At 37.0% G+C, this 16116-nt stretch overlaps 1 protein-coding gene across 9 annotated transcripts in view; it reads left to right on the top strand.

Annotated features, from left to right (window-relative positions):
* The window catches only part of Dip2 (disco-interacting protein 2), a 33084-nt gene extending 24188 nt beyond the window's left edge, over positions 1-8896 (top strand). For 7 of the 9 annotated variants that reach the window (XM_083034552.1, XM_083034551.1, XM_083034550.1 and 4 more), the window contains 11 exons: positions 726-1230; positions 1342-1678; positions 1834-2647; positions 2733-3163; positions 3292-3523; positions 4694-4824; positions 4913-5299; positions 5367-5702; positions 5793-6089; positions 6179-6735; positions 6817-8896. In XM_083034552.1, coding sequence (XP_082890678.1) covers positions 726-1230; positions 1342-1678; positions 1834-2647; positions 2733-3163; positions 3292-3523; positions 4694-4824; positions 4913-5299; positions 5367-5702; positions 5793-6089; positions 6179-6735; positions 6817-7069 — 4280 coding nt within the window. In that variant the 3' untranslated portion in view covers positions 7070-8896. The remainder of the gene's footprint in view (positions 1-725; positions 1231-1341; positions 1679-1833; positions 2648-2732; positions 3164-3291; positions 3524-4693; positions 4825-4912; positions 5300-5366; positions 5703-5792; positions 6090-6178; positions 6736-6816) is intronic. The other 2 variants (XM_083034546.1, XM_083034553.1) reach the window with 1 other exon arrangement.
* Positions 8897-16116: the final 7220 nt, after the last annotated feature.

Here is a 16116-nt window from a genome sequence, read left to right as displayed (position 1 = left end):
TATTTGTTTCACTACACGAGATCTCTCTAGAAAGACCTAGAAGGTTCTTTAGGTACATGAGCATTTTCTTTTTAATCCTTTGATCATGGAGCCTATTGCGGTTCTTGAGTGAGTTTACTCACGAGGTGAAAATTGCAAAAGTGAGGAGATTCTAGATTATCTACGATTTCATTTGTCGAAATGGCCTCCCATATCTACCCTATCTCTCATTTTGATCTCATTAAAGCGATTTAATACTATTATGCAATAACCATTGAATATCACTGTCGAAAAACAAAATAAAATTTAATTTGGGCAGAAAGTACCTCTCGACATGTTTGCGGAACACAAATATTCCAAAATTAAAAAATTATGTAACTTATGGAAAAATCCTTAACCAATTCATATAGTTGGATTTATCTCGGGAAATATTTTTTGGAAAAGGCGTAGAGAAAATAGATAGGTATATAGATATTTAGGGTGGAACATTAATATGGTTCACCCTATACATGCCAAACAAAATGAAAAGCCGCTACATGCATGCCGTGTTGACTTTGCACCGGACAATACACTAATAAAATAAATACGTATTATTTCCTTTTCCGTATAAATAGAAAGCATGGTTGAATCGTATAGATGAAACATAAAGAAAAATCGCGCGCATATGATATCATAATAGTCGCACGAGGTCAAATTATTCTACTCCTGCCGTGAATAATATAATAAGTAATCATCTACTCCCTCAGGTACCGGTCTCTCTGATACTAGTAGTACCGGTTCCGCCCGCGATACTCCACCACCGCCGAGACCACCGGCAAGAAGGCCGCCAGGTGCCGATATCACCGACATTGCCGAGTACACGCCACATGCCTATTGCAACATTCAACCGCCAGACGTGACTCACGTGACGAGCAACACTCCGGTCAGTCAACAGCAATCGGCGACGCGTCGGCCCGGTGCTGACCGGGTTAATCGCTATGCGCACATGGTCGAGGATCAGAATAATACCGGCACCACTGGCCGCTGGAAGGTTTCCGCCAAGATCCAACAGTTACTGAACACGCTGAAACGGCCGAAGCGCCGACCGCTACCCGAGTTCTACGAAGACGATGATATCGAACTGGAGATTGCTGCAAATCCTAAGGATCCGAACGCTCCTAAACCCGAGGGCGGTTCCATGACGTCAGCGATTGGCGAGATACTGTCAGTGCCGTCTGGCTTGCCGCGATCTCTCGAAGCCGCGATTCAAAGGTGAGTTCTACAATTGAATGTTAGGATGATCTGATGACTAAGATTCAAGACTGAACATGGATTTGCAATTTCAGCGATCCATATAAGAATTCATTTACTACGTGTCCGCAGATACGGCTCGGCGACATATAAAGCACCTGTAGCAACTGTCTTAGACCCTAATGGCAAGCTTTGCGTAACGCTCACGTACGGAAAACTGCTCAGCCGCTCCCACAAAATTGCCTATACTCTACTAAATAAGGCTCTAAGTCGCGGTGGCGACTGTTGTTTAAAACCCGGCGACAGGATTGCCCTAGTTTATCCAAATAACGATCCAATCAGCTTCATGTGCGCTTTTTACGGCTGCTTGCAGGCCGGTATTGTGCCGGTGCCCATCGAAGTTCCTCTAACCCGACGTGACGCGGGTTCTCAACAAATTGGTTTCCTTCTGGGAAGCTGCGGAATTCAGGTAAGCGAGGCGTCGTGTTTGCCAATCAATATTCCTTGCTATATTTGCATGTCCAATTAGCTATACAACTTTACGAGTTGCATTAGTCCGTCAATATACGTAATTGTAACAGTTCTCCGTAGATCAGTAGCATTTTGTATCTCGATATTTTTCAGGTGGCATTGACCAGTGAAGCGTGTTTGAAGGGTCTGCCAAAGACGGCAGCCGGTGAAGTAGTGGCCTTCAAAGGCTGGCCGAAATTGCATTGGTTTGTCACCGAGCATCTGGGCAAGACGCCCAAAGATTGGTTATCCCCACCGCGACTCACGGATGATACGCCGGCGTATATCGAATACACTACCGACAAAGACGGCTCCGTGATGGGTGTGACTATTACCAGGGCGGCGATGATGGCTCACTGCCGCGCTCTCACGCAAGCTTGCGGCTACACCGAAGGCGAGAACGCCGTCTGCGTGTTGGACTTCAAGCGGGAGGTTGGCCTTTGGCACAGTACTCTGACCAGCGTGCTGAATGGCATGCATGTGATCTTCATTCCTTATGCCTTGATGAAAGTTAATCCTGCTAGTTGGATGCAGATGATCACGAAGCATCGCGCAAGCGTTGCCGTCGTGAAGTCACGGGATCTCCATTGGGGTTTGCTTGCAACCAAGGATCATAAGGATGTCTCTTTAGCATCTTTAAGGCTGTTGCTTGTAGCGGACGGTGCGAATCCCTGGTCTCTATCATCTTGCGATCAGTTTCTCTCGGTATTCCAATCCAAGGGACTCAGGCCGGATGCTGTTTGTCCTTGCGCCTCTTCCAGTGAGGCCCTCACAGTCTCGATAAGAAGGCCAGGACGCGCGGGAGTGAACGCGACTGGTCGTGGAGTTCTTTCCATGTCCGGGTTGAGTTACGGAGTTGTCAGAGTGGATCAGGAGAATTCTCTCACATCATTGACGCTGCAGGATTGCGGACAAGTAATGCCTGGAAGTGAGTCAATCGTTTATGTGCGAGCCATTATTTGTGTAATTCATACCTTTTTAATAAAAATTTATCCTTGTATTTTTTTATATAGGTATAGTAGTCGTTATTAAAATGGAAGGACAACCGTCCATTTGTAAGACAGACGAAGTTGGTGAGATTTGCGTGCATAGTGCGGCGACCGGTAGCCAATATTGGGGCTTACAAGGACTCACTAACAATACCTTCAAGGTATCGCCTTTACAAGCCGACGGTACTGCCTTGGGCGATGTAGAATACGCGCGATCCGGCTTGTTGGGTTTTCTCGGTCCTGGTGGACTTGTTTTCGTCTGCGGATCACGCGACGGTCTTATGACAGTGACCGGCAGGAAACATAATGCTGACGATATTATCGCCACCGTGTTAGCAGTCGAACCGATGAAATTCATCTATCGCGGTAGAATCGCCGTTTTCAGCGTGAGGGTTCTCAGGGACGAGAGAATATGTGTCGTTGCTGAGCAACGGCCTGATTGTAGCGAGGAAGAGGTATATTTTGAAATTTTACTTGCTATTTTATTTATAAAGAGGAGAAAGAGAATTCTATTTTCCGACAAAATAATGCTTGCCTTGGAAGTTGACTCGGATATTCTTTGAAAGTTTATTATTTCGCGCAGAGCTTCCAATGGATGTCTCGAGTACTGCAAGCAGTCGACTCGATTCACGCTGTAGGAATATACTGCCTTGCCTTGGTGCCACCCAACTATTTGCCCAAAACGCCGTTAGGAGGTATTCATCTCTCGGAGACGAAACGCCGCTTTCTAGAAGGCGCCCTGCATCCAGCAAATGTCCTTCTTTGCCCTCATACCTGCGTCACTAATTTGCCAAAACCGCGCGAAGTTCATTCAGGTAAGTAAAGCAAAATTTGTCAACGAGTATTGCAACCGATATCTTTTGAAATTATTTTGAACAGGCATTGAAACGTGAACTTAAATAAACTTAAAAAAAATTATCTTTTCAAAAAAGGATGAAAAAAAAGATAGAAAAAGACGCCATGTGCCTGTTTAAAAAGTTGTACAAAGAAATGTTATTTCTTTAAAGTATATTTATTTTAAAAGTTGTACGAAGTGTGTGTGTGTGTTTTTTTTGCTTAAATGTATATTTTATCTGTCCATAAAGTTGTAAAGAAATGTATCGTTTCAATATTATTTACCAGAAACAGGATATTTATTAATTCTCTCTTTAATTCTGACAAAATAAATAAGTATTTAAAATATAATTTAAATTGCGGAAATAAATTAAATTGTCATATATTAAGCGCGAATTTTTTAATGATAAAATGTGTATGTGTGTGTATATATTTTTTTCGGGACGCTATTTAGATCGTGTGGTAACAACATTGTATATCTTCTCGAGAAATATTTAAGATTCACACCATCTCGCAAAATACTTGTGATTAAGTTGGAACAAAAAGTTATCACATAATCTTTTTTTTTTTTAATTAATAAGCTTTTGATAGTTAATTACGCTTGTTAGCATGTTATTCAATTTGATTATCTCTCTTTCTTTTGACTGAGTTCCGAACAGTCTTACTATCCCAATTATAAGCGCAAGTATAATATAATTTAATTTCATAATAATTAGCAAAAAGTTAGTTTTTTTATTTAGTTGTTTTTATTACTGAAAAATCGTGTATATACCCTCTTTTTTTAGCTTTTTACTAGAATTTAAAGCCCTTTTTTGCATTTTCTTGCTTATTTCTACATCAATAATTTTAACGCATGATGGCAGCAATGACAATCAGCCTGGACTTATACAATCCAATAAAGAAAAGACATTTGGAGCTCCCATAAGCATCAGATGGATTCTCAAAGATTCGTAAATCCGCGTTAAAACACGAGTAGATCTGCGCGGAGTGGAAGGCCCATGCGAACGCGTATTACCGGCTCCGATGGCGAGAACCAAATTGCTCTCTAGTTTTGATTTTCCGGCCTCAGTCAGAGAAGAGTGTGTGAGCTACTCATTATCGGGTTGAGTGTTTGCGTTGGTTTACTAACGGAATGGTGCGGGGGCGTGTAGCGGGGGATTCTGTTGCAGATGTCGGTCCGGCCAGTGTTATGGTGGGAAATATTGTCCAAGGTAATCGATTAGCCTCGGCACAAGGACGAGACATGGGTGTTCTAGACGAGGATAGCGATAATGCCAAAAAGGTTCGTGAGTCTTTATTTGATTTTGTCAAATTTTTGTCGTTATGCATTATACGTCATGTATATTTTATACATCTCACATTTTTTGCAGTACCAATTCATCTCTGAAATTTTACGATGGCGCGCCGTCAGCACTTCGGACCATGTGATATTTACGTCGTTAAATGCGAAAGGTGCTGTGGCCACTTCATTGTCCTGCTCGCAGCTGCACAAGAAGGCCGAGAGGATCGGGAATTTGCTTTTAGATCGAGGCAGGATTAATACCGGAGATCACGTGGCGCTCATCTTTCCACCCGGTACCGATCTCATATGCGCGTTCTATGGCTGTTTATACGTAGGCGCAGTCCCGGTAACTATCAGGCCACCCCATCCGCAAAACCTTCAGACAACCTTGCCGACAGTTCGCATGATCGTAGACGTCAGCAAATCCGTTCTCGTGTTGACCAATCAAACCCTTCTCAAGTTGCTCAAGACAAAGGTAACTGAAAAAATGCTCAATTGTAAATAAGCGAAGGTGTTATCGATTGGCTTATTGTCTCTCGTAGGAGGCAAATAACGTGGTCGACGTAAAGAGTTGGCCAATAATCCTGGATATGGACGATATGCCAAAGAAGAAGCTGCCGGTCATGTATCGGGCACCTACCGCGGAAATGTTGGCCTATTTGGACTTCAGCGTCTCGACGACAGGGATGCTTGCCGGTATCAAGATGTCCCATGCGGCAGTGACTTCATTGTGTCGCGCCATGAAATTAGCGTGCGAGCTCTATCCCTCTAGACACATTGCTCTCTGTCTAGATCCATATTCAGGCCTTGGCTTCGCATTGTGGTGTCTTAGCAGTATATACAGTGGACATCATTCCATACTGATACCACCATCTGAGGTAAGCTTCGTGGTAAATTTAAACTTGTAATAAAGACGTTTCTTTTCTCGGTTGCGATGATTGATTCAAATCGATTGATTTTGTTGTCAGGTGGAAGCTAATCCCGCGCTCTGGTTATCAGCGGTCAGTCAATCCAGAGTAAGAGATACGTTCTGCTCGTATGGTGTTATGGAATTGTGCACCAAAGGACTCGGCTCTTCAGTTCACGCGCTTAAGGCACGAGGAGTCAGTCTTGCGTGCGTGAGGACGTGTGTCGTCGTCGCTGAGGAAAGGCCACGTATAGCGTTAACGTCGAGTTTTAGCAAACTATTTTCCGCTCTTGGCTTGAGTCCGCGCGCTGTCTCCACTTCGTTTGGCTGCCGAGTAAACACTGCTATTTGCTTACAGGTAAGATTGATTGATAGAATTGACCATTTCTCAGTTTGTAAGCCTAAACTCAAAAATATTACTATTATTTTATTGATTTTGTTGAACAGGGGGCTTCCAGTCCGGAGCCTTCTACAGTCTACGTGGACCTTCGCGCATTACGTAACGATCGAGTGTCTTTGGTAGAACGCGGTAGTCCGCATTCTCTGTGCTTGATGGAATCAGGCAAGCTATTACCCGGCGTGAAGGTGATCATCGCGAATCCCGAGACGAAGGGTCAGTGCGGTGACTCGCATCTAGGCGAGATCTGGGTGCAATCGTCGCATAACGCAAGCGGTTACTTCACAATCTATGGCGATGAGAGCGATTATGCTGATCACTTCAACGCGCGGCTGGTCACCGGCAACACGAACGAGGTTTATGCGAGGACCGGATATCTTGGTTTCTTGAGAAGGACCGAGAGCGTTCAGCAATCCGTGATCAGCGATGTGCCTGGCGACACCACTAACCCGGCCGAGGCCGATCTAGTGTCGAACGATCCAGAATTGCACGACGCCGTGTTTGTCGTCGGCGCTCTCGATGAAGCTATACTGCTGCGGGGTATGCGCTACCATCCAATAGACATCGAGAACAGTGTCATGCGATGTCACAAGAAAATCGCAGAATGGTAAGTCTTTTTTAAATCTCTTGTCTCTTCTATAATGTAATTTGTACTTTTAACTGAACGTTGTTATCATGTCTTTTTCAGTGCCGTATTCACATGGACCAATCTCCTAGTGGTAGTGGTAGAACTGGACGGTAGTGAAAGCGAGGCTCTCGATCTCGTGGCTCTGGTAACGAGTGCTGTGCTCGAGGAACACCATTTGGTGGTCGGCGTAGTGGTCGTAGTGGATCCTGGTGTGGTTCCCATCAATTCGCGTGGTGAGAAACAACGGATGCACCTGCGCGACGGTTTCCTCGCGGACCAACTCGATCCCATCTACGTGGCGTACAATATGTGAACGAATAATGTGCAAGAGAAGGTTCTTACCTGCTCCGTATTCCGCCCTCCTCCCCGTCGACGTTTTTTATTCAACGTGCCGAGACTGCAATGGAATTCCATTCGCTTCAAGTATGACGATAGAATAAATGATCTTCACGAAAAGTTAGCTAAGAAAAATTTCTTTTTTTTTTTAAATTTGTTTATTTTCGTTTGTTTTAACTTATTTTTATTCCGTTTCTTGATTTTGTTAAATGAAAATTTGGTTTATGTGTATGTGAATTTTAAAATTTCGAAATCTGCAATTTCGGGAACTTTAATTTCTTTAGATTTTCTTCACAAATTCTGATACATGAATATATACTTATCGGTAACTTACTTTTTTAGTCAGTCAATTATCTGCGCACGAAATCCACCATTGGATAATTTGAAATAAAAGATAAATGAACGAAAACGAATAAATATTTCGATAAATGGAGTTGTACTGTGTATCAAGGAACATTAATGCGCACCAGCAACGTGAACATCACCGACAAAACATACATATTACATATATATGTGTAAACTTGAAATATTTTCAAAAAGTCCAACTCTTGCCGCAAATTGTCCTTTGAAATTGAAAAATCAGCATTACATACATGTATGACACGCGATATGATAGAATACTTGATGACAAATCGTATAAGGTCATCGATGATGAATGGAATCATAAATTTGCAACTGATACTATTCACCGTTTTTATAACCAGCGATTCATCGCGACATATTCACCTATTATATCTTTCGACTATTAATTATAGTTTTTTGCGATTTGTTTCAAAACTTGTGCTTTCCAGTAACTTTCCAGTATACAGGCGATGTACTGTGGTAACACAGTGTATTGACCCTTTTCAACGAGTGAGTCCCGATTAACGCACATTATCAATCGGACACGACGATATTTTAGATACAATTCTGATCAGACACATATCCGAAAAAATCAGAAGTGTTATCGTTTTATGTCACTCCATAGATATCAACATTTTTACATTTAATACCATTTTTCTTTTATATAGAGTGGTATTATGATAGAAAATAAATTTTTTTTAATTTTTAAAAAATTTTAAAACTTAAAACTGAAAAAACTGTGCAACGTTATTGTCCTGCACTCTGGCGGTGAAATAAAGAAAAGCTAAGCAGAATTCCAGCTACAAGTCGACACTATGTAACACTGTGTCACACAGTGCATGACTGTGTTCTATTGCTGGAAAGCACTCTTCAAACATAACATAGCACACACATAGACTTCTACTAAATTCCAACATATTTGATTGGTAGTTTTGCGAAGCAAAGAGCGCAAAAATTTGAATTTGTTAAATTAGACTGAAACACGCACATCTCGCGATTTTGTACATTTAAAGCCAAAGTATATCATATGTAACACACATGTCTTTTTACATTAGCTGTAATTTCCATTATGAAAAGAACAAGAGAACTTTTCTTATTGACAGAAATAAAACAAAGAGTTTCGTCGCTGATGATGATTTGTGACGATTTAAGATGAATTATTCACAACTGTTTTTTACGATTAGTTGAGCGCGTTTTTCTATAATTTATTAGAACTTTATTATAAGTTTATTTGATTTTTAATCGGTCAATACAATTCTTCACAATCTCTGCACAAACAAATAATATATAATCAACTAGCTCGCATGTATAAGGATGTAAATATGTTGCGACTTTAATAAAGCTGCATACAATTTCCTTTTTTTATTTATACATGTTTAAAAAGAAAACGAAAAAAATAACCAAACGGCATACATACTTCACATACTAGCCTATATATGTAGATGTAAAGATGAGATTTTTAGAGGTGGTTTTAGTAAAAATGAGAAGAGATATTAAAAATATAATTGAAAGTTTAACACACGCAGAGATTTAGTATTAACATTTTGTACAAAATACAATTCAACAATTTTTATACACGTGGACCGACGAAACTCTTATAATAATTCTTATAATAACATAAAAATAATTAGTGAAAAAGATTCCTGAACTTTGTCTAGAAACGTTGAAAGTTGTGTGATCCGGAAGTAGTGTGATTGCGTTTGTTTTCCGTTGAGAGAAGATTTTTTTTACGAATATACAAAGTTGCGTGTTAAAAAACTCTCTAATTTTATATTCTAATTTTAATGTAATGCGGCATATATATAACACATATTGTTGCGACTATTTGCGAAGCAGCTCGATTATAATAATAATAATCACATGTGCATTTTTCGTACGTAAAAGGTTGCTATTAAATATCGCGAACACTCATTAATTGAAGAAAATAAGGAAGAAACTAGATTTGTTTACCGATATAGATTCTTCAGTCGAGAGTTTTTTTTTAATTATTGTACACGTATTTTTTTTAATTGTTAACTTGATCGAATTTAATTAAATCCATTATTCAAAATAAGATTCCGGGAAACTTAATTTTGAATTTTGCGCCATTATTTATGATTTATTAGTCCGCGACACACTTGTGTGAAAACAAAATGGAGCGTTCGCACAAAAAGGACTGTAATAAATGCGAAATATTATCGATAAGCGACAACTTGGTCAGTGCAATATACATATAGTGATTTATAATCCCTTGCGGAGTATGATTAATTAATCGTACCGCAGATTTTCGATAATTATTCACAGGCGGCTTTTTTATAAATACGTAATATGAGAAAAAGAGCGTTTCTTTCTCTCTCTCTTCCTCTCTTTCTCTCCCTTCTCCCCCCCCTCTTCTTTTTTCTTTCTCCTATTTTCTTTATCCCTCTTTTCTTTTTCCACATTGTTCTTCTTTTCTTATTTCTCTCTTTCTTTTCTCTTTTCTTTTTCCGTCTTTATTTTAAAAGATCCGTTTGTTCACTCATTCTTTTATTCTCTTCTTATTCTTATTTCTTTTTTCCTTTCATTGTTAAGTTATCGTGCCATGTTATCTTGTGTTAACTTGTGCACTTTTTACGGACGGAAAAATGCACGCGCCTGTAAATAGCCACTACGTTTATACACGCTCGGTTGCGTTGACAACCTCGGTTAATTAACTATCATTAGTGTTATTACCATTTCGTTTTTCGTCTCGTTTAAGTTCTAATTTATTGCAGCTATGATATTATCTATAATTGTAAACAAAGAAATGTTATAAATTAACGGCATAATTATTCATCACCTTAATTAATTAGTTAATCATAATCACTGATCTCATCTCGCTCTCGCTGTTGTACCTTTTCATTTCTGACACAGCGAAATGTAGTCTCTCCCTCTCCCTCTCCTTGCTCTTCTTATAATATTATATAATAATAAAATAACGTTTATATTTGATCCCCTTAGGGCTACAAAGGCGCTTTTTTACAAGGAGCATATCTGAGAATCTTTTACAATAACTCTAACTTCTTTTAACCTGGCCATAAGCGACTCTACAACTATAATTCCTTTTTCCTCCTCCCTTTTATTTCCCCCTTTTCCTCATCCTCTTCATCCTCCTTTCCTATCCTTAACCGCCTTCTCCGCCTACCACAATCCTTTTCTAAAAAACCTCTTATGAAGCATATGAGATATTTAGGATTGAACCTGGGACTTTTCGCCTAGCAGTCCGCGACTTTCCACACAAGGCCACATGTCCTCCCTCTCTCGCTTTTCTTTTTTTCTCTCTTTTATTTCCTCTCTCTTCTTCTCATTTCACTCTCTTTACTCTCCCTCTCTCTTCCTTTCGCTCTCTTCTCTCTTCTCTCTTTTTCTCTTCCATTAGCGGCCAATTTTTTCAGAAATTTGTAAACTTTTTTTCTTTTCTTTAGCAAAAGTATCTTATAAGAACAGAAGTTTACGGTCAATTGACGTGTTGGTACAACTGGTGCTTAAATAACAACAGAACTTATCACATTGAATCGGAATGAAAAAGAACTTAAACTTTGTTTTTCTTATTTATCAGCACGTACAAAAAAAAGCTGTTTAAGAATTTTTTATTGATTTTTTATTTTTAATCATAAATTTTTTCGAATTTTGCGATGCAGATACATTACAGCATTATTTCGAAATTCAAAGACTGACTTTTCAATTTTTCACGAAGTTTATACTTTCCTTGAAAAAGGATTTATATGTGGAAATATAATAACAAAACATAATTACTCTTATGCAAGATATCGAATTAAAATAGAAATACTCAAAAGAGCCAGATATAATTCTTCATGAAAAAGTTTCATATCGAGCAGTTTGCAGTAATATCAATCAATTTTCTTCTTTGCGCGTAAAAGAAGAATGTAATACGTAAAAGTAGGAATGTGCAATGAATAACTTTTACATTGGACTTTTATACATACGACAAGCGATTGTTATAAATTATATATGTACAATGTCGATTATAACAATAGATAGATTGAATCCAATAACGTGTTTGGATTCAGAAATATCCGAATCTTTGATACCTTTGTATGATTCTTGATTTCACAGATTTTAATTATATACGTATCCTCTTAACATTTAACGATTCGCGCGCGAATTGTATGAATTAACATTTTAAAAACTTTACAAGTATATATTTTAATACTAATAAATGATGAACACAATCGTAAATTACTGAAGAGCAAAAGGATATTAAGCGGAATGTTAATTTAATTGTTTGTTGAATTTACAGATTCTTACAAAAGTTTCTTCAAGTATTTTCCATATATTTAAAAAAATTTTATCGAAATATGTATATGTATGATTATTAATTCATTAGCGCTTAAAAAAATTTTAATTGTGTTTTCAGTAAATAATGATTTTATATTTTATTTATAAAAAAGATGATACCCGCATAGATATAAAAATAAAAAGAAGTAAACATGTATATTAATAGAAATAATGGTGGAAATTAAGGGATTAATAGTACTTTATATACAAGTACTATTTATTTATACATAATCGTTGAGGAAATGTGTGAGATTATTATTTCTGTCAAATAAATTTAATTTTAAGAAGATACATCAGTCAGAATTCTAAGGGCGGTGCCTGACCGAGATTAAACATATACTTGCAATGCGATATAAATAATCAACTATATTACAGTATAGATAATCCCCAATTGATCGATTGCATTATACAGTCATTATGCAATCAGTAATGAAATTTTAAAATAAAACTTCAACCTTATGTGCTACTATGCACAATATACGAATATAACCATTTTTGTTAATTATATGTATATATATGTATGTACATATATATACATACATATACACATATAAGTATATACATATATATAATTATTCTTTTTTTATCTCATCAAATGAGCATAATTTGACGTGTCATCAATTTAAAGATCTTTGCAGTCTTACCAGCGGATTCAAAGCATGTGCGCGAATATCTGGGTGCATATTTAAGAGACTATAAGCTGTATTATGTGTATAAATGTTAATAATTAATTAATAGAAATGTGTGGAATATCGAGACGTGTCGCGCGATCTACGTAGGACGGGATCCATCAATTTCCAAGCTATTATGATTCTAGAAATCAAGTCTAGAACCGATTTCTCGATATATACTTATCTAGGTAGATTGCTCGGTATATATCTAGATCAGCACAAGGCTGTGTACATATAATCTTTTTTCTGCATTAGAAGTTATTAAGATTATTAGTTTATAATGTTGAACTCTCTTTTTCTTCCTCTTACTCTCTCCCTTTCTCTTCTTTATATATATATAATTATATATAGTTATATATATGTATATAATTATATATAATTATCTTTATTAGTATTATTATCATCATTGTTATTATTATTATTATTATTATTATTATTATTATTATTATTATTATATGAATAATATAATGTTACTGTCTTAATCAAGCCGATAGTATCATCATGTCTCATGTATATCATATTAAACAAACATATTAATACTCGCGTGTTCGTACTGTATCCGAAATATTCAGTCCTTTCACGATCCATGCACTCTTCGCGCTTATTATTGTTAAATCGGACTTGTCAAAGATGAATTATTTGAAAGAGATTTACATATTCCTTCAAAGGAATATTTCTTACGAAAGAAATAAAAAACATTACAATACGATAAAACTAAATATTTTATCAATTTTTTTCTTGTATATCATTAAATCTTGTTATTGTGTTTTATAGATTTCACATTTCGATAATAGAATTTTATTTTATTGCCTGATGTGGACGAGTCGTTAAAACTACTAATCCTATATTGAATTATGACATCAGAAATAAGAAATCTTTCGTGAGTTTTTTATTTTTGCGAAATATTTTGAAATAAATAAGTTTTTTTAAATGATCTCTATCTCTCTCTCTCTCTCTCTCTCTCTCACTCATGCTCGATAATATAATAAATTAGTAAAACACGCTGAAAACTCTCTTTTTCATTTGTGAATTAATAAGTAGTTGTAAATCTTGATCAATCATTGTAAGGTCTATTTTCGTTGAAAATGTAGGACACATGCAGATGAATGCATGCATTTATTAATGTGGGATAAGAAAGGAATTTTCTCATACTTTACTAATCCATATTATTGAACATGAGTGATTGCATTAAAAAAAACTTATTTATTTTGATATATTTCGCAAGAATAAAACTCATACATGATTTCTCACTTCTAACATCATATTTAAATATGGTTGCAGTGAGAACACAGGAACCTTATTAATGCAATGCGATTTACATATTATAAATTTAAATTTTACATTTACACATTACGATTTACATTTACGAATTACATAAAATTATATAAACCCAGTATCAAGAATCGATTGTAAAAAAATCGTTTGTGGCATCTATTACATTAATTGATGAGAAAAGTGCGCAATATCAGTAATGATTTAATCATCATATCGATATTATCGTTAAGGCTGGATCTACAATGGTCTATCAAGCCGTGACGGATGTCGGAACGTAAGCGATGGTCCAATGAGAAAATTTCGAGAAATTTCCTCATTGGACCATCGCTTACGTTCCGACATCCGTCACGGCTTGATAGACCATTGTAGATCCAGCCTAAACGATGCTAAGTTATCTGCGCTTTGTCATTCAATTGCTAACAATTTGCAACAACGACGCAATGTTCGAAAATATGAGTGCTTTCCAGTAACAGAACACAATCATACACTGTATGACATAGACTCTGTATCATACAGTGTCGATTTGTGGCTGGAACGCTGCTTAGCTTTTTTACTTCATTATCAGAGTACAGGGCAGTCACTTTACACAACTTTTTCAAAGTTTTAAGTTCTTTTTAGTTTTTTAAAAATTTATTTCCTACCCAGACAGCACCAAAATCAAAACGTGTCCAAAATTGGGACATAAGACGTCTTTAAGATGTCTAAGGTATCTTTTAGATATCATATCATAAGATGTCTTAAAGATGTCTTAAAAATTTCTTCTTCTTCTTCAATGGTTAAATAGCCTTTGCTAATCACTAAAGGTCTATGCTTGCCGGTTAGAAATACTTTATTTGTCAGGTATCAAAAACCTGACCTGATCTCAAAAATAGGCTTCAAATAGAAAAATCATGCAAAAACTCTTAAAGACTTCTTAAAGATGTCTTATGTCCCAATTTTGGACTTAGTGCTCTGTCTGGGTACTTTTTACTTACCTTCGGAATATCACTCCAAAAAATCATACTAAATGTAAAAATGTATCCATGGAGTGACACAAAACGACGACACAGTCAAACACAGTATTTTTAACTGTGTTACACACTTACACAGTGTCGCCTGATGTGTACATTGCTAGAGAAACACCCTATATGTTTAACATATTGCTGATTATTATCATCATCATCATAATATTATTATTATTTGCGTGGACTTCAATATTGATCGAATTACTTTCTCATTATTGATTATCGATATCAAGAAACGCGATAGTATCTCGCATTAAGTATATCAATACAGCATTATATATTTAATTTTTAATAGAATGCATCAGATCGAAAATATAATTCAAATTTGTGCGGTGAATTTTAATCGGGCATTTTCTTTCTCTCTTTCTCTTTCTCTCTCCTTCCTTTCCCTTTATCAAACCTGGCGATATAAAGCCAGGCCGATAAAACGTTGAGTCCACAGTTTGCATAAATGCATATGCAGAAAGTAGGGCCATTCTGAATACTTGTTGCAAACGCATGCATATGCGATCAGCATACAGCATGCACCTATGTAATCTGCATATACCCATTGATAGTGCAAGATGACGAGTGAAAAAAATGGGACAAACGGATCTCCGAGCGTGCCACGCGCGGCGATGTATATTCATTAAAAGTTGTGCAGCCACAGAACTCGACTTCTCGGTCTTCCACGACTGACCCGAATTCGCGTCCGCCATGAAAAGATTGATATATACGCTGGAGAATCGTCAAAATTGCATGACAATGCGATTGCACCGCAACACGAATGTCAGGCAAAAGAGGGTTATAGAGGGCAACAAACGCACGTTTCTTTTTCCTCGTAGTATAAAAAAAAACAAATATTTCGTGCTAGTGTCGCGTTTTTTAATTTTTGCCATCTATAATCTATAACATGCGCGGTAAATAATTGAAACAATATTTAGAGCGATTCAATTTTCAGTTGTTTTTTCTTCTATGAAGAATTTGCAAGAAGAATTTGCAAATAAAACCATCGAATAATCTCAAGTGTTTCTTTTGCATTATATATGTATTATAACATGTATCTATATACATATCCCTGTCATTTCTTTTTTTCTAGTTTGATATAATTAATATTTTCTGTATAGTTTCTTATAGTTTGATATAATATTTTCTATAGCTACTTCATTCTATTTTGAGAAAAAAGATCGAAAACAGCTTTTACTCTAAAGGAGTAGAGCCTGTTTAATAGAATTTGAATGTTCAAACATACATATATAAAATTCAATTTGAGTTCTCGAGAAGCGAGCGACTCTCTCGATTTTAAAATACGATGGCAAACGGCGCGCAAACGAATAAACCCGCTTCGGGGCAACTCGACTCGGTTCGTGCTATTGGCCGGCTATACTGGCTACCGACCGGCCGGTCACAGAAATTCACAGTCTTCCGCTCTATACTCCTTTCTCCCGGTCATCTAC

Source organism: Prenolepis imparis, unplaced genomic scaffold (genome assembly GCF_030444845.1).
Source record: "Prenolepis imparis isolate NDT839.2.m4 unplaced genomic scaffold, iyPreImpa1.0 SCAF_3, whole genome shotgun sequence".
Classification (NCBI taxonomy): Eukaryota; Metazoa; Arthropoda; class Insecta; order Hymenoptera; family Formicidae; genus Prenolepis; species Prenolepis imparis.
This window is presented reverse-complemented; position numbering and strand designations above follow the sequence as displayed.